Genomic DNA, 19,136 nt, shown 5'->3' with positions numbered 1-19,136 from the left:
TCTCTCTCTCTCTCTCTCTCTCTCTCTCTCCCTCTCTCCTCTCTCCCCACCCCCAGCCTCCCTGTGCCTCCCCACTAAACTTACCCAGGAGTTTTAGTAAGAGTTGCAGCACCTCCATCCATGAGAGTCATAGTGTACCTTCTGGCTGAGTGCTTCTTTCGCCCTTGTTACCTCAGTAGTACATGGCCCACGTAAACATTTGCTACTGTAAAAACAGAAAGGCCATTGGCAGCTTAATAAAGTACACTGTGTACCTTTCCTTTGAAATGTGTTGTAGATTATATCATTTGGTTCCCAGTTATTAGTGGTTCTAGAAGTCTGCTTTCTCTGGATTTCAGCTAGCTAAGTAGACCACAACTGTTACTGTTTGCAATGTGAAAACAGAAATGATTGCAGAGTGCTAACATGCCACAGAGTCAGGGAGGCCAAAGGCTTTTACACTCCGGTTTGTGTTTGACTGGCTCGATGCTCCCCTTCCTCACACTGGATCCAAGGCTTCATGCCTGCTGAGCAAAACCTCACCACCTCACTACCCACTACCTTCAAGACAGCCTTTAAAAGGTTCTCTGTGCCCGAGAACTCCTGTCTTTCATTGGTCCTTCCCAGCACATTTGTTAGCTGAATCCTTTCTCCCATGACAGAGCAAGAGGAGGAGGATCTAGTTCTGCTCGCAGTTCAGGGGCCTTAACCACAGGAGTGGTGGCCTCGTGGCTATGTGCTCACAGTGAGGCAGAGCAGCATGGCAGAGAGCTACCCACCTCCTGGTGCCAGGCAAGCAGAGACTTGGTCTGACTTCATACACTCACCCCACTGCTGAAGTTCCCAGGCTAACAGCTGGAGACACGTATTGAACACATGAACTTGTGAGGGCCATCTCACTTCCAACCATAATAGCCACAAGGGGGGAAGTGCTCTTGTTTTCTTCATGCTCGGTTTTCACAATTGTATATTATATATTACAAGTGATGCACACGTACAACCATTTTATAACTACCCTTTTTCCCACCAATTTTGTCAAGCTCCCTACAATAATGCATGTCAGTGGTAAATTAAAAATAAAAATGAGCTGGGCGTGGTGGCGCACACCTTTAATCCCAGCACTCAGGAGGCAGAGGCAGGCAGATTTCTGAGTTCGAGTCCAGCCTGGTCTACAGAGTGAGTTCCAGGACAGCCAGGGCTACACAGAAAAATCCTGTCTTGAAAAACCAAAAAATAAAATTAAATTAAATAAAAAAAAATGAGTAGCAATGGAGGGACGGATCACCTGGGCTTTCCCCCTTGTCCTGGTTTTCTTTGCTTCTCAGTTGCTATGATAAAATACAGACCCAAAGCAACTTGGGGAGGCAAAGGATTTATTTCGTCTTCCTGCTTAGAGTCATTATCAAGGGAAGCTAAGGCGGGAACTAAAGCAGAGGCCACGGAGGGTGCTGCTTACTGACTTGCTCCCCATGGCTTGCTCAGCTGCTTCCTTAAAGAAGGACCACTTCCTTGCCCAGGGATAGCACTGCTCGCAGTGGACTGGACCCTCCCGTATCAATCATCAGTTTAAAAAGAAAATGCCCCACAGGCCTGTGCACAGGCCAGTCTGATGGAGGCAGGCTCTCAGTAAGCTCCCCTTTCTCAGGTGACTCTAGTTTGTGTGAGAGACACAAAGTAACCAGCGCTTTTCACCCATCTTCATTGCCCATACATACCCATGGGTGCTAATCCCATGGGTTCTTGTCTTCGCATTCCTGTCCTGCTGTGGCATGTTTCCCTTTGCCTCGAAGTGGGTCCCCTTTCTACTTCCTCCTCTCCCTCCCACTCATGACAGCCAGCAAGTTGCTTCCTTGTTTGTTCCATCAGAGGATTTTATTCTCCCTGCTGTTCTGAAATGATCTGTGTACCTGCTAGCTTCCTCTGTCATGCCTCATAAAGGACTTTGGGGTCCTAGGTGATTTGTGGTCCTGGTGCCTAGTCCAGGGCTTGCCACAGATGGGCGTTTTGTAATACTCTATTTTATTGTTCATGAAACAGTCCTTAGAGGGGATGCTTAACAGAGGGTTGGATGGTTCTGTGCAACGTCTTTTGCAGACATTGTCGCTTTCTGTGGCCAAATCACTGTCCACAGAGCGGTCCTCAGTGTACTACTCAGGGTTATCACTAAGGTGGATGGTGCTGCCATCCTACCTCCACTAAAGATGGAGCATAGCCATGTTGTGTGGCTCTCAGAGTCAGAGCTGATGTCATAGAACTGTATGCAGCCTGCTGACTCCACAGCAGGACAGACACCGAGAGTGGACAGACTTACCGTCACTCAGAGTGGGACAGCCTGAGTTGTGTATAGTCCTAGCTTATTTGCCAAGCTTGGCCTTTTTTGAATTTTAGATTCTTTGCCCATTGACAGGAAAATGGAGGTTACTGGAGCTGCTTGTGCTGTGTTGAGGATTAAATGCGCCTGCGTAGTACTCAACACTAAGCAATGTTTCATGGGATCAAAGCTCATACTGTTTATGAAGATGTCTGCATAAATTAACAAAAAATTTGCATTTTTTCTCTCCAAAGGTTTATTCATTGTACTGATGACTCTCCAGACCCTTGTATAGAGTACGAGGTAAGCAGCTTGTTCACCCTTAGAACATTGAGAATCCCAGACAAAATTCCTGGAAGCGTGCTGCTTATTTGTAAATGAAAAATTGTAGTCTAATTTCTCTGGGAACGTAAAACGGCTAAATTTTACATTTAAGAAATTTGTCGTACATATAGAAGAATATATATTATTTTTAGTTGGGGCATGGTGGAGCATGTTGGTGCATGTTTTTAATCCCAGCAGAGGCAGGCAGATGGCTGAGTTCAAGGACAGGCTGGTCTACAAAGCAAATTTCAGGCCAGTCAAAGTCACACAGTGAGACTCTGTCTCAAACAAAAGAGAGGGCAGGGTGAGGAGTATCTTAGTCATTGTTCTGTTGCTATGAAGAGACACGATGGCCATAGCAACTCCTATAAAAGAAAACATTTAATTAGGGCTTGCTTAGCATTTCAAAGATTTAGTTTATTATTTGGATGCTTAGAAGCATGGTGCCATGCCGCAGATATGGTGCTAGAAAGAGTTCTCTCTCCATGCCGATGGACAGGCAGCAGGGAGAGGGGGCAATGGGCCTCGCTCACCCTCCTCCACACACTTCTTCCAGTAAGATCACACCTCCTAATAGGGCCACTCCCTGGTGACCACGCATTCAAATCCATGAGCCTATTGTGGCCATTCTTACTTAGGTCACCACAGAAAGAAAAAGAAAATGTACTATTTGTAGACTATATACTAGGATATATATACTGTACACAGAGAATATACACAATCTTGTATAACATAAATGCCTTTGTACTTTTCACCCAGACAAATCTAGTTCAGTGTCTGTACCTTCATGACCTGTGCCTGCCACCTTCAAAATAGCACCATGAGCTGGAAACCTGTGGCGGACATCCCAAACTCAAACTGCATTACTGAGAGCAACACCATCCTCACTTTAGCGTCAGCTCCTTCTCCCACTCACTCATCCTACAGAGAACATGGAGAAGGTGGAGAGCGATGACACAGACTTAGGAAGGATTGGAATTGATGCAAGTTCCAGGCTTTGCTCCATTTTCTGAAAATTTACACATAGATACCTCTCAATGGGCAGTAGTCTTAAATACAGCTAATTTCTTAACTAATTAATTGATTCTGGAGTTTTCTTATCCTTTAAATGCTGCATAGTAGACTATCATTTGTAATTACTCTTGATTCCTTTTGAACTTGTACTGTCAAAATACAGTATTTCTGAAAAGTAACTGGTCATCATTGCTTTTTAATTGTAAAACATTTTCATATTTGGTTTTATAGTATCTTAGAATTAGTACCATGATTAAAATTTCCTTCTGCATTATTTGCTTCTAGACATCTCTAGATATATGTGCTTTCAAAATTTGTCTAGGGATTGGGGTTGCAGCTTAGTAGTGAAGTGTTTGTATGCCATGCTTTAGGTCCTGGGTTTGTCTCTAGCATCATGGAGAAAATATTGTCCACTGACACTCACTGTACTAAATATTTTTATATTGATAGATCTTCTATGAATATATTGTATATATGGAACATTGAATTTATTATTTATTAGGCCACTAAATAGTTACTAGGTCTTAGAGGGTTTGGTCTTTACATACAAGTATGAATGTGCCTCCCCCACCCTGGCTTATTTCTAGAGCTTTTTTCCCCATGTCAGTCTTTTATAACACTATTTATATGCACATTGCATATTTATATCTAATGTTTTGCTGAACAGCTTACTGTGACGTACCTGTCATGTGTTAGGACTTGGTGCTAGGTACACAGGACCTGCACAGAGTATTATTTAGTCGTTCACTGAGGTATAGTGCTGGCTGAAATGGTGTCTAATGGAAGCTGAGGTTTACTTCCCAGTCCTCTGCTGTTTGATGCAGCAGCAGCATGGTAAGACACTGGAATTAAAGCTGGGGAAGTGAGGTTCCTCAAGTAATTACAGTGAAAAACGTTGCAAGCAGAGTCCCATACAGCATATGCTCCTGTCTGTGTACTTAAAAAGGTTTCCATCTGCTGTGCACTTACGTATTCCTGGACCACTTCTAGAAAGACAAACAGGAACCAGAAAGCTCGGGTTGCTTCCGAGGACAACAGAAGAACTGGGCAAGGAGAACGGCTTTACCATTTTGTACTTTAAAAACCAATTAGTGTGTGTTACTTACTGCTGTTAGTGTACCACAGTTGCTTACTTTGTTGCTAGATTGAAAATGACTGACGCCACGTTACACCCACATTCGTACTCCAGGATTGACTTTGAATACGTAAGAACTGATAATATTTTAGTTTGAGGCTCACAGGGTTTTTGTTTTTAATATGTTTAATTTGTTCACTTTATTTTATGTATGAGTGTTTACAAACATGTATAAGCACTGTATGTGTGCTTGGTGCCCACAGAGATCAGAAGAGGGTCAGATCCCCCTAGTACTGGAATTGTAGGAGGTTGTAGACCAACCTGTGTGCTGGGAATTGAACCCAGTTCTCTGCAACAGCACCAAGTGCTCTTAACTACGGAACTATCTCCCTAGCAAATAACACATTGGCAAGGTTTAACCCAGAGCTCTCGGCAATAAAGGATGAACTCAATGCATTTGGAAGTCTTAAGACATTTAATAAAAAACTTAATTTTCTCTAAGAAGAGGAAATTATTATCAGATAATTTAAACGCCAGAAAAATTGAGGAACCACTACCCAGCTAAGACCTCAGTGATAACAGCTTGGTCCTTCCCTTTCTTGAAAGAGGGAGAGAGGAAGGGCAGGGAAGAAGAGGGAGACCGAGACTCTCATAAGTACTTTCTATAACATCTTAAACTTTACAAACAGATGTGCTAATGACTGAACCCAGGACCCCAGTGCTGAGAAGATAGATAGATAGAGACAGACAGACAGACAGACACTCTTCAAGAAGGACACAATATACAATCAGCAGGGCAGCTTGTGGTGCAGTGTGGTGAGATTTGCCTTCTTTATCTGTACCTAATCTCTGCAAATGGTGAGTCCGCCTTGGCTAGGATGCTCCTCAGGTCTAATCTCTGCAAATGGTGAGTCTGCCTTGGCTAGGATGCTCCTCAGGTCTAATCTCTGCAAATGGTGAGTCTGCTTTGGCTAGGATGTTCCTCAGGCTCTGAGCTTCTGAAGCAAGCGCTCAACCACTAAGCCAATTCTGACATGGTTGCAGCTCCTGTCACATCTCCTGTTTTAGGGGGCCTCTTTATCACAAAACCACTTTTAATGACAATCATTATAATAAGATCTTCACATGAAAGGGTCTTCTCATATACTTCTGTTATATTTATTCCTTGTCTACAGCTTGTTCTCCGAAAATGGTGTGAATTAATTCCTGGGGCTGAATTCCGTTGTTTTGTCAAAGAAAATAAGCTGATTGGTGAGTTCTTCTTGTCCTTGAAGGTAATCTTTAATGTGTATACGTTTCCAGAAAGTGAGCCCAGATCCTAGTACATGCTAGGTAAGTGCTCTGTTATAGCCCTTTCCCCAAAGTAGCCTTTAACAGAGGATTGCTGGCAAGGTGGCCCAGCTGGTAAACACCACCAAGCCTGATAACCTCAGGCCAGTCCCAGAGCCTGCATGGTAGGAGAGAACTAACTCCCATTCTTTGACCGCCATGTGCACTTGCTTAATCAAAGGTGTGTGCCCCTCACACACTCATGTGTTCCCATGCATATCAAACAAGCAAACAGTAAACTTGATTTTTTAAAAGAGAAAGATAACTGTGTTGTAAATTTTAGAATTTCACTTTTATGATTGAGTTATATTTCATTGTGTGAATATATTAATTTTATCATTATTTTGATCATATATGTATCAAAATGTCACACTACTTCATAAATATGTACAGTGATCATGTTTCATTGGAAAATAGCCAAAGGAGAAAAAACAAGCTTTTGATGGAAATAATTTCAATAATTAGGACAGGGGTTTGATATTGAGTCTGGAGTTCTGTTTTACTAAGGGATCTGAGCCCTGAAAGACAAAAATCACATGATCATCTCATTAGATGCTGAGAAAGCACTTGACAAAATCCAACATCCCTTCATGATAAAAGTCATGGAAAGAGCAGGAATTCAAGGCCCATACCTAAACATAATAAAAGCAATCTACAGCAACCCAGTAGCCAACATCAAACTAAATGGAGAGAAACTTGAAACAATCCCACTAAAATCAGGGACTAGACAAGGCTGCCCACTTTCTCCTTACCTATTCAATATAGTACTTGAAGTCCTAGCCAGAGCAATTCGACAACAAAAGGAGATCAAGGGTATACAAATTGGAAAGGAAGAAATCAAAATATCACTATTTGCAGATGATATAGTATATATAAGTGACCCTAAAAATTCCACCAGAAAGTTTCTACACAGGAAGGTGGCGCTGTTGATCCTGTTTGGACTCTAGAGATGGAGGGACAGCTTTTACTATTCTCAGCCAGTGGTTAGAAAAGTTTTGTTTTACTCTCAGTAAAGTGCTTATTGTAAAATAAACATCATCAAAAGCTACATTTTAGCAGTCTTTCCTTTTTTAAAGATTTATTTTATTTACTTGTGCACACGTGTGTGTCTATGTTGGGGTGTGCAAATGTCCATGGAGGCCAGAAGTGTTGGATTTGCCTAGTGTTGAAGCTGTAGGGAGTCATAAGATGTCTTAATGTGGGTGCTGGAAACCAAGCTCAGGTCTCCTGTGAGACAGTATATACTCTGTTGTTGTGGTGGGTTTTGTTTTTGTTTTTTTCGAGACAGGGTTTCTTTGTGTAGCCCTGGCTGTCCTGGAACTCACTTTGTAGACCAGGCTGGCTTCGAACTCAGAAATCTACCTGCCTCTGCTGCCCAAGTTCTGGGATTAAAGGTGTGCACCACCACCACCCGGCTCAGTATATACTCTTAACTGAGCCATCTCTCCAGGCTCCTATAATCTTTCTGTTATTAGGGCATTGTTTATTACATGAGCAGAAGAAAATATATGAAACAAGTCTGTTTCTTGTCTTCTTACCTCTGAAGTTATTATCCTGTTAGCTATCACTTACTCAGGCTAAGGACTGAAGTAAGTTGTTCTTTTAAAATGTTTGCCAGTGTCTGTTTTCTGTAAGGTAAAAGTTGTGGACCAAGGGACATGTAACTGAGCATCAGCTCACCAGTTCTCAGGGAATGAATGGAATGTTGGCATCTATTCTTATAACTAAGATAAATGTAGGTATCCCACTGTTACATATTCCACAGTTTAAGTGTGCTAAAGAGGGAGACTTGGGTGTGTGACTAAGAACTCCGAGGCCTTTCCTTACAACAGTCTGAAAGATGAGGCTCTGAAGACCAGTCACCGTCGCTAAACGAGAAACACTGCTGCTTTTGTGAAGTACAGTGTGGTCGTGGCAGGCAGGCAGCTGTGTGTGAGGGCTCTGTTACATGTTCCCACCCCCCAACACCTGGGAGACGATAGCGATTTGAAGAGACTAGCTTTAAACATGAAAGCAGCAGGTGCAAGCGTGCACACGTCTAGAATTGCTATTGGAGCTTTTCCTAAGCAAGTCTTTGTGACTGAATCCTTTCTACCCTGCTAAATAAAATAACGACTTCCAAAATTAAGTGTGTGGCAGTCTGGAGCCTAAGATGCATCTATCCATAGACCTTTGTTGCTGAGCTATTTGGTTTGAGCTGCCTGTTCACCTGTATGGTCTTCTGGCCAGCTTCAATAGCCTCGATCACTACATATGGGAAATTATGTTAATTGGTGTTTTATGGGTATCATATAGTAACAGCTACTGAATGTTTTCTTGTCAGGTATTTCTCAGAGGGACTACACACAATACTATGATCATATTTCTAAGCAAAAAGAAGAAATTTGCAGATGCATTCAGGACTTTTTCAAGGAGCACCTACAGTATCAATTCTTAGATGAAGACTGTGAGTATTAGCTACTGGTGCAATGAAGCGAGGCCTGGCAATGGTCGCCGAGCCTCAATAAATAAAGTAAAAGTTGTGGACATCACTCTGCTCTGTGTTCTGCACCCAGCACTTAGTTATGTTACCATTGCTGTCACTGATGACGTGTGTTCACGTCACCCCATTATCTAATTAAAGATAACATTAGTCAATACAGGGCGCTTCTCTCCACGCTCGCAGAAGTTGGTGCGTTTACCAGATCTGCCGGTGCAGAGTAGAGTGCTTCTTCCTTTTAGCTTCTGTTGCCTGAGGCCGTGACGGCTGCGGAGCAAACAACTGGGGGTTGTTTGGAGGAACTGAAAGTTTGTGGTATGCAAGAGAGTTTTCAAATAGCATAGAATGAAACCTGTGCTTTATGCCTTTACTACTTGCCAAGACTGGGTTCCATAGCATATTTAAGTGTGGACACTTTGCCCCTTCTTAGAATTGGGAACAAAACACCCATGGAAGGAGTTACAGAGACAAAGATTGGAGCTGAGACGAAAGGATGCACCATCTAGAGACTGCCACACCTGGGGACCCATCCCATAATTAGCCTCCAAACGCTGACACCATTGCATACACTAGCAAGATTTTGCTGAAAGGATCCTGATATAGCTGTCTCTTGTGAGACTATGCCGGGGCCTAGCAAACACAGAAGTGGATGCTCACTGTCAGCTAGTGGATGGATCACAGGGCCCCCAATGGAGGAGCTAGAGAAAGTACCCAAGGAGCTAAAGGGAACTGCAACCCCATAGGTGCAACAACATTATGAACTAACCAGTACCCCGGAGCTCTTGACTGCATACGTATCAGAAGATGTCCTAGTCGGCCATCACTGGAAAGAGAGGCCCATTGGACTTGCAAACTTTATATGCCCCAATACAGGGGAACGCCAGGGCCAAAAAGTGGGTGGGTAGGGAAGTTGGGGGGAGGGTATGGGGGACTTTTGGGATAGCAATGTAAATGTAAATGAGGAAAATACCTAATAAAAAATAAAAAATTAAAAAAAGAAGAAGAAGAAGAATCGTGCTATCTCATGGTTACATTCTGTGCTTTCTTACGAGACTCATGTCCCAGCTCAGGTGTGTGATGGGAACGCCTTTCACTGATAATTGTCTTGGTGACAGCTTCCTCTACCCATGCAAGCAACTATGTTGCTGTTTGGTTTGTGTTTTTAAGCTTGATCAATCATTACAGTTAGACTTTTATTTCATCAATGAGTCTGTTCATTGTTGTGTTGGGCAGATTCCTACATTGTAGTCCAACGGGCCTTGGTCCTACTTGGTTCAAGCTGGCCTTGACCCTGCAGCCGTCCTCCTACCTTAGTTTCTCTAGTGCTAAGAAGTGTGAGCCACCATAAGTATTCATGGCTAAGCCGGGTGTGGTGGCTCACGCCTTTAATCCCAGCACTCAGGAGGCAGAGGCAGGCGGATTTCTGAGTTCGAGGCCAGCCTGGTCTACAAAGTGAGCTCCAGGACAGCCAGGGCTATACAGAGAAACCCTGTCTCGAAAAAACAAAAAAAAAAAAAAAAAAAAAAAAAAAAGTATTCATGGCTAATTATATTCTGCTGTGTTTAGTAGTAAAGTATACTTGAATTTTCAAAAAGATTTAGATTATGAAAGCATTCGCTTATTAGTAACTGAGTTTTTTCTTCTTTACAGTTGTGTTCGATATATACAGAGACAGTAGGGTAAGTACTGTAGTTAACTTGCTTTAAAACCAGGAATGGTGAGCACAGTACACAGCCATTAAATTTATGAAGGGTCTATTGCTCAGAAAATGTATTCTCAAGCTGAAGTCTGTGAAATTCACAATGTAAGATTATTCCTTACAGTAGCATATCCAGCATGAATAAATTCAGTGTGCTTGCTTTGGTGAATTTAGCTCCAGCTGGCCTGGAATTTGTTTTTTTTGTTTGTTTTGGTTTTGTTTTGTTTGTTTTAGTTTTCAACACAGGGCTTTTCTGTGTAGCCCTGTCTGTCCTGTAGACCAGGCTGTCCTCAAACTTAGAGATCCTCCTGTCTCTGCTTCCTGAGTACTGGGATTGAAGGTGTGCACCCAGATGGAATTTGTTATGTAAACCAGGTTGGTTTTGAACTCATGACCCTCTAGCTTTTGCCTCCTGTGTGATGGGATTACAGGGTGTTCCCTAAATATAGGACCAGCAATAGAACAAGTGAATAAGTGACCACTTATGTCCTTCTTCACACTTCCTGGGAGGTCTAGACCTGCTAAAAATCATTCATTGTATACACTTAACAATAGAAATTTGTCATTTGGTTCTTAGGTTTTCTCAAGTCAACTAAAAGGCTCTTTGTGTTAAGCAAAGATGTAAATTTGTTTACATTTATTTTTATGTTTTTTCCTTTAATAGATTTATCATTTAAACTTTTTGAATATGTTTATATTCATATTCATGTGGGAAGCCTGCACATGAGTGTGTATATTCATGTAGACTGTGCACATAGCCAAAGGACAACCCCAGGTGTCTTCCTCAGAAATGCTGCCTGTCTCCCCTGAAGCAGCAACTCTTGCTGGCTTGGAGTTCATCAATTAAATAAAGCGGGCTGGTCAGTGGGCCTCAGGGGTCATCCTGACTCCACCTCCCCAGTGTTGGGGTACAAAAGTGTAACAAGCATACCTTACATTTTTTTCTGTGGTTTCTGGGGATCAAACTTGGGTCCCCAGGAAGATGAGGTAAGCACTTTACCAATTGAGTTAGCTCCCTAGCCCCAGATTAACACTTTTAACTTAAATTTATTTTTTATCTAATACATAGAAAATGGATATGAATTTAATGTTTGAGTGCATGTCTGCATCATGTACTGTTTAGTTCTGGGATTCCTTACATAAGTGAACTAGTCCAGGCAAAGGGCAAGTACTACATGATTCATTCATATGAGAAACCAAAGGAGTTCCTACTCAAATATTTGTCATTCCTTTATGGTAAGAACATTCAAAATTCTCCCGTTTCTGGCCTGAGTTCACTGAACTGACGGCACATTATCATATCATTGTCTGGCAGGCACTCCAGCCTCCAGGATAGGTATAAGTGTCACTAGAGATGTTGGAGGTAACAGTATCCTATCCCAGTAGTTAAATGTTGGAGGCCCCAATGGTCTCCCCTCTGTGCAGTAGCATATCAGAACTTCTTACTCTTCTTTATTAACTATTGATCATCCTCTGCCACGTCGTTCCCCACGCCAGCCTCTGGTAGCCGTCTTTCTACTCTTGACCTGTGGGAGATCCCTGGTTGAGTTCACATATGAATGAGGTCCTGTGGTATTTGCCCTTTTTCCTGGATTAGTTCACTTACATAAGGCTTCCCAGTTCATCCACCTTGCCTCAGAGCACTGGGCAGCTATGGTTTTATTGCTCAACAGTTCTGCTGTGTGTCTGGACCACATTTTCTTTATCTGGTTGTCTGCACTTCCAGGTTGTTGTGGGTAGTGTTGAAATTGAGATCGGGGGACAACTGTCCTTTCAGGGATTCACGTCTTTGCATGTATGCCCAAGGGTGTGTCTGTTTTTAATCTCTTTATTTATTTACATTGATCGTGTGAGAACATGGACTTGAGTGTGCTTCTGTCTTTCCACCTGGGTTCCTGGGATCAAGCCCAGGACCTCAGGTTTGTCAGCAAGTGCCTTCCAAGCATGTTCTTCCTCAGCTAGACTAGCTTACCTTCCTCCCCACAGTCCGTGAGGACTCCTGGTCCCCAGATCCTTGCCAGTGCTTGTCGTCCTTGTGCTTCTGGCTGGTGAGAGGTAGGATCTCACTGTAGATTCTCTGAAGACACATGTGAACACGTATCATGCACACAATCACAAACACAAATAAAAGAATAGAGAAACAGAGGTAGAGACAAGGAATGATGCTTGGGAAAGCTTCAGCTGGATGGAAAGAAACCTCAGAAGATTGGGAAGTAGGGGTGAGTTCATATACAGACATCTGACCCCGCAGGCAGGAGTCGCTTCTCTGCTTCTTGGTAAAGACACAGGCGGATCACTCACGCAGCCTGCTGTGTGTGTCTGTGCTGTGCTCGTTGCTGTGCTGCCCACAGAAAGCATCAAACACAATAGCCTTGGATGGTAGAGGAAGTTATCTTGATGTGGAAGTGGCAGACTTGTGTTCCTGAGGTATGGCCTGTGGCAGGCAGCATCTAGGCAGTTAGAACAGGGTAAAACCAGCCTTTTGTCTAGAACTCACTCCTTTCCCCGGAAGACTTTTATTATCATTTAGTTCTGTATCTCAGTCTGTGTATGCTGTGGGGTAAGTGTTATCTGCCTGCAGTGTACAGATACTAAACTAGTTATTTCATATCGGCAGTTGAAAATGTTGGAACCTGCCAAGCTGCCTCCTGTCCCTGGCAAATGTCCTGATCATTAACTCAGTGGGGGTGACAGGTAGACGCAGCTGTTTAGCCTGTAAAAGAGTTGAGGAACTAAAGTGAAGTTGGACGAGTATATAAGTAATGGTAGCTGAGATCCTGCAGATCTGAAGCGAGTTCATTTTTAAAAGCGAGAAGCACGCCAGTCTAAACATCCTGACAGTTTCCGTTCCGAGATTTAGACCATATTGTAGAACGCATTTGCATTTACTCAATGGTACGTGTATCAGAGTTTGTTAGACTCTTTCTTGAATATATTATTTTGTGGCTATTCTTGTAGAAAGCTCACTCGTGTCTGTAAGTAGTTTGGTCCGTGACAGATAACTGAAGGGTTTGTACCTAGTGACACTCTGGCGTGTCTGTGTTTATTGTGCTTGGGCAACTTGGTGCACATCAGGTCAGTAGCCCACCCATTCTGTGAGTCTAGGATGGGCACTGGGTAAGGTGTCAGAAGCCCCCTCAGGGATGATGATGTACAGCTAGAATTTAAAATCCTTATTTACAGTGTGTGTGTGTGTGTGTGTGTGTGAGAGAGAGAGAGAGAGAGAGAGAGAGAGAGACAGAGACAGAGAGAGACAGAGACAGAGAGAGACACAGAGACACAGAGAGACACAGAGGCAGAGAAGGGGTGCGGGGGTGGGGTTTCACTGCATAGCTCTAGCTAGCTCAGAACTACTGTGTAGAGCAAGTTGGCCTGAAACTCACAGAGATCCATCTGCCTCTTATTTTAGAGTCTTAGAAAATCAATGTTGTTCCTTTCTAGTCTTTTCACTGTGACTTGTGTTGCTGATAACTTGTTTTATTGCTTTCTGGACAGAATGTTGTTTAATTTTGAGTCTTGCTATTGTAAGTTTGGCTTTGTAACTTGATCATGCCAAACAAAGGAAGTCCAGCGTGTGCTGTGTTCTGCAGACTCATAGATCTAGACCAGGCTTGTTGCTGAAATATGTAGCTTTGGAAGCAAACGCACATCCTTTTCACATCAAACACATTTCGGGGAAGGGATAGAAATACAGATGAGCAATACTGGCAGGGGTTCTTTGTGCTATTTGTTTATTTTTCATATGCAGGGGTTCTTTGTGCTATTTGTTTATTTTTCATATGTAGACTTTATCACATGGGAAAATATCTTTCCCAATTTTTTTTCCTTTGGCTACTTGATTTATTAGTTATTGAACAACCGTGCATGTTAAAATCTTTTGGTTTCTAATTGTGTTGGTTTTTTAGTAATATATTTTGAAGTTGTGTTTTTAGATAACACTAATTCTATTTTGATGAAACATGATATAAATAAAAGGAGGAAATGTGGATTTTGGCTCACTGTTTCAGAGGTTTCTGGCTGTGGACACTAGGCCCCATCACTGTGAGCCTTTGGGGTGTGAGACATCAGAGAAGGGGGCCAGGGAGCAGAGCTGCGCTGATGGGCTTCTGTTTGCTTTTTTCCCCTTGAAGGCCCTATTTGGAGTTTGTGTGCTGCATGTATTCAGGGTGGGTCTGCCCCTCAGGAGCTGCCTTTGGTAGCAGTCCTCTGTGGACACGCCTCAGCGGTATACCCTGAAGTGTGTCTTACCAGTCTCCTGGGCATCTCACTCCAATCAAGTTGACAATGGAGATTAATCATAGCAGATCATTTCAATCAAAATCTTATTAAGTAGGGACTTTTTCTATTCCTGATACCAATTGGGCTTTTGTGTGTTTTTCATTATATATTTTATCTGATATTAGTAGTGCTGCAGGCTTGGGTTTGTTTTGAGAATTATTCATTGTTTCTAATGCTTTCATGTTTAGCTGTCTCATATATAGATTGCTGCTGGGTTATTTTGATCTCTTGCTGTGTGATTTCTCTTTGATCTCGTTGGTGTTTGTTCACATACCTGTTGCAGTGTGGATCCAATTTTGTTTTTTTCTAGACATCCTACTCCCTTTGGTCAAAAGGGAGGGCTTTATGCCAGTTCTTTACCTGGCTTTTTGACCAATGGCTAGTATTATTTAGTATTACTTCAGATAGTGTAAGAATATAGAAGTGGGTACCAGTCTGGTGTGTGCAAATGACTCAAGTGGCAAAAGAAACCGATAGGATTTCTCTTGGGGGTTATACACAATAGAACCCTTACTCATGTTTAAATAAGAGAGCACAGGTTGTGTTTGCTTTTATTTTATACTTAGCTGGGTTTGATTGGTTGGTTTTTGTTTGTTTTCTTCTGTCTGTACTAGGGGAAGGTGTGGCTCATTGACTTTAATCCATTTGGGGAGGTCACAGACTCACTGTTGTTTACTTGGGAAGAGCTAACATCTGAGAACAACCTACGCGGTGACGTCACTGAAGGGGATGCGCAGGAGCAGGTGAGACCGACCATTTCCGTCTGTTCACCCCTCCCTTGATGTGCATACTTAGGACCTGGACCACTAGGAAAGGGTCAAGTAGACACAGCTTCGCTAGCCCTTCCTTCCTGTCACAGTGTTAAAAGGGGCATCCACGTGGCTCAGGCCCTTCCCTGGAAAGCTGACTTTTTCTGCTTATTCTACTTTTATTATCTCTGCCTGTCATGCTCACTTGGAAAAACCTTCACCCTTGAGATTCACAGTGTTCACAGAGAGCAGTGACAACATGTCTGTCTCTTCACAGTGTCACCTCTGCTTTCATGATCACTGTCTCTGGCCAGCTGTCATCTCAGTTGGTGCCAAGCTGGTCCCACTTCTCTTGGCTCCTCTCCTCATCTAGCCATTGTTCCTGCCTTACTCTCAGCAGATCCTCTCAGTTCCTCTAGAAAGCAGAACCCACTCAGCCCAGTCCTTTGCAGAGCTGACCCTTGTCTGCCCTAAGCCCTGAGCTCTCTCTGGTTCTCAGCCTCTTTTCTGTCTGCTCCTGTCCATTAGGGTTCAGTCAAGTTCACGTAGATCCCATCTGAATTTCTTTTCTTTAAGCACATTTTTCACTCACTACACTCTTCCTTTCTCCCATCTTCTCAGCTAGCTTATCTCTAAATACATTTATATTACCCTTTTTTACCCTTAAACAAAATAATATGTTCTTGTCTGAGGAGCTAAAGGCAAAGTTCACGGTTGCCAGGAGAGGAAAAGGCAGACTGAGTGGTAGCTGCAGTTACATTGCCCTTGCTCAAGTGAACAACCTCTGGCCATGCTCATGCTCAGGCAGGGATCCTGAGTAAGTCCAGCTGTGGAACAGCTATGAGAGCTTCTGAGCTTCGTCTCATCGCAGCCACTGTCTCATCGCAGCCACTCCCCTCGTCTCTTGCTACCTGCCCTAACTTTGTCAGTCCTCTGGCAGCCAGCTTCTGTCCTGCCACTCTGGAGACCCTGCCCCTGGCAAGGACCCTAAGTGGCTTTTAACCTCTGGTGAGGGACAGACACACAGCCCTTCTCTTAATGACAGTCCCAACAGGCGCCTTCCTGCTCTGACACTGTTTCTTCTCTTGAGAGATACACGCTCTGTTTCTGCTTTTCTGCCATCTTGGCCTTCACGAGGAGCGTGCTGTACCTCGCCCATCTTCCCATTGCTTTGATCGTTCCTCTGTCCTGCGCCATCTTTGGCCCTTCCTTTGCATCTCTGAGTCAGAGCAATGCTTAGCCTAGTGGCTCCTCACAAAACCATTTCCAGTCCCTGTTGATTCCAGTACTGCCTCCTGCATTAGACTCGGTTTTCCAAAGGAGGGGCTAGCACAGTGCCAAGCCCTGTTCATGTTTGTCATGTCAACCAGTGAAGGGATATTGTTACTGTTGCTGTTTTCTAGTTAGCCATTAAATTGAAAGATGGGAAGAGGCCATAAGTTAAGCAGGAGAGACACAGTTGTTGAACAGAAGTGGTTTTACAGGACTAATCTCTGTGCACATGGTCTCTTACTTACTTGTAAATCTTAGCAGCTGGGCCTTGGCAGCATTTGGTTCTGGCTCCTTCCCTAGCACGTGCCCTACTTGTCCCTGGACCACAGGGACGAGCACTTCCCTCTACTCCAGAAAGCTAGGAAGCCCAGCTCTGCTGGGAATTCTGTGCTCTAGCTGTCTCCAAAGACTGCTCTGTGCCTTGTTTGGCTCTCAGCCCAGGTGCCCCTTAGCGAGATCACCCCTCTAAAGACATCCTCCTTGTTCACCATCTTAGCAAATTGCCCAGTTCTTGGTGTCCCTAACTCTTCTCACTGTGGGACACAGTCTAGCTCACGCTCTTGCTCACTTACTGACCGTCTGTCTGTCTCCCAGTCTCACCACTTACGCCCCATTCCCAGAACAAAGTCCAGCACACAGCCGATGATGTGTGTCAGGTGACTGCTTCATCTGTGTAAGATGTGGCTGCTTTCTGGAGCTTCCTGGTGCCAGTGTATTCTAGTTCCTGTCTTGTCTTCCTCTGCTGGACGCCAACCTTCCTCACCTAGATTTCTGCCACCTGGGAACTCCAAAGTCAAGGCTTTCTGTCTGGAGCCCTTTCTGGCTTAAGGCAACATATAAATATCATATGTAAGACGACTAAGTATGTTAAAGCGTGACTTGGGTGACTAGTAACCTGTGAACCTGCGTGCAGTTCACATAGCTAATGAGGTTGCAGATGATCTAAGAGGAATATAAAAAGGCTATGGAGGTCAGAATACTCATTTGCCCTCGCAGAGTTCTTGCGGGAGGCAGATACCTCCCAACTACCCACTGTAGAAGATGATAAGTACAGAGCTCTGGCCTACCTGGCATTGCTTGGGCACGGAGCTGACTAACAGCAGGCTGTGGTTTACTCAGGAGCTTCTCCACATCATAGTGTCATACGCAGGCAACTCTTAGAGGCCCACCTAGCTCTCCAGGGAATGCTACTCTGAAAGGCTTTTTGTTCATTTCTCGTGAGTGTATAGAATTGTTTTATTTCCTGGTGTCTTTTTTTGTTTTAACTTTAGGGTCCTGTTTTCTTCCTGCTCTGGTATAGATGAGAGCAATGGCATTGAAATTGTACTGCTGTCGTTCTTTTAGTTTGGAAAATAGACCTGAAACAATAAATTGACAGACTTTCTGTTTTCTGTTTGCAAAGGATTCTCCGGCCTTCCGTTGCACAAACAGTGAAGTCACAGTGCAGCCCAGCCCCTATCTGAGCTACGGGCTGCCCAAGGACTTTGTAGACCTTTCCACCGGGGAGGATGCTCACAAGCTCATCGATTTCCTTAAGCTGGTAGAGTACCTGGAAGTGTGGGTGCTGGCCATCCTTTCACGCTGGGGCTCACGTGTGCTGTGGGATACTTCCTTTCCGTCCTCGGCCCCTGGACTTTTAGTTGATTATAGAACAAAGAGGCAATGAAGGAGTTAGGCTCTATACATAAATAGGAACTATGAGTTGAAGGAATGCTTTATCATCAGGATGACAGAAGATACTTTTATGACACACAGTCATTTGAAAAATCTTCATTCTGCTAGCTTTGAAGTATGTATGTTGTCAGGGGCTCGAAGATCTAGTCTCGTCTGCTACCACACAGTAACTGTGACTGTGGGCTTGTGTAATAAAGAGAAGAAAGTACTCAGACGCTTGAGGGTTGTCACCTAGGAGCCAGGTATCAACCACCTTATCAAGCGAGTTAAAGTTTGCTTTCCCATAATTTCTAGCCACATCTTTTGTGAAGACCTTTAGAAAGTCTCCCTCCCTGAGAGAAACAGTGGTCAGACAGGATATGCTTCTTCAACAGAATCTTGCTTTCCTTTGACAGAAAAGAAATGAGCAAGAGGACGACTGAGTGCTGCTTGGAGAACAGGCCAAGAGGGAAGCAGCTCTGGCAGAGGCCTCGCATAGAACACAGCTAGGGGCAGATGGTGGGCAGGATGCAAAATCATTGGCTTTTATATTCATGTATATTTACCTGGAAAAAGATGGAGGGCCTTTGGTACTTGTAAAAAAAAACCCAACATAATAAATAGATCTTAAACATAAGGAAGCATACTGTGATGGTTTATATATGCTTGGGCCAGGGAGTGGCGCTATTAGGAAGCGTGGCCTTTTTGGAGTAGGTGTGTCACTGTGGGTTTGGGGTATAGCACCCTCACCCTAGCTGCCTGGAAGCCAGTTTTCTCCTAGCAGCCTTCAGATGAAGATGTAGAACTCTCACCTTCTCCTGCACCATGCCTGCCTGGATGCTGCCATGCTCCCACTTTGATGACAATGGACTGAACCTCTGAACCTGTAAGCAGCCCCAATTAAATGTTGTCCTTTTGAGAGTTGTCTTGGTCGTGGTGTCTGCTCCCAGCAGTAAAAACTTAACTAAGACACA

At 43.7% G+C, this 19,136-nt stretch overlaps 1 protein-coding gene across 1 annotated transcript in view; it reads left to right on the top strand.

Moving 5' to 3' along the window:
- Cdc123 (cell division cycle 123) overlaps nt 1–18,799 on the top strand; it is a 50,982-nt gene extending 32,183 nt beyond the window's left edge. The window contains exons 7-13 of the mRNA XM_021156208.2: nt 2,545–2,593; nt 5,879–5,954; nt 8,356–8,478; nt 10,162–10,190; nt 15,103–15,231; nt 17,912–18,049; nt 18,579–18,799. Coding sequence (XP_021011867.1) covers nt 2,545–2,593; nt 5,879–5,954; nt 8,356–8,478; nt 10,162–10,190; nt 15,103–15,231; nt 17,912–18,049; nt 18,579–18,605 — 571 coding nt within the window. The 3' untranslated portion in view covers nt 18,606–18,799. The remainder of the gene's footprint in view (nt 1–2,544; nt 2,594–5,878; nt 5,955–8,355; nt 8,479–10,161; nt 10,191–15,102; nt 15,232–17,911; nt 18,050–18,578) is intronic.
- The last annotated feature ends 337 nt before the right edge of the window (nt 18,800–19,136 follow it).

This window comes from Mus caroli, chromosome 2 (assembly GCF_900094665.2).
Source record: "Mus caroli chromosome 2, CAROLI_EIJ_v1.1, whole genome shotgun sequence".
In the NCBI taxonomy this organism is placed as follows: domain Eukaryota; kingdom Metazoa; phylum Chordata; class Mammalia; order Rodentia; family Muridae; genus Mus; species Mus caroli.
Note: the sequence above shows the minus strand (reverse complement) of the source record. Positions and strands in the feature narration are given on the sequence as shown.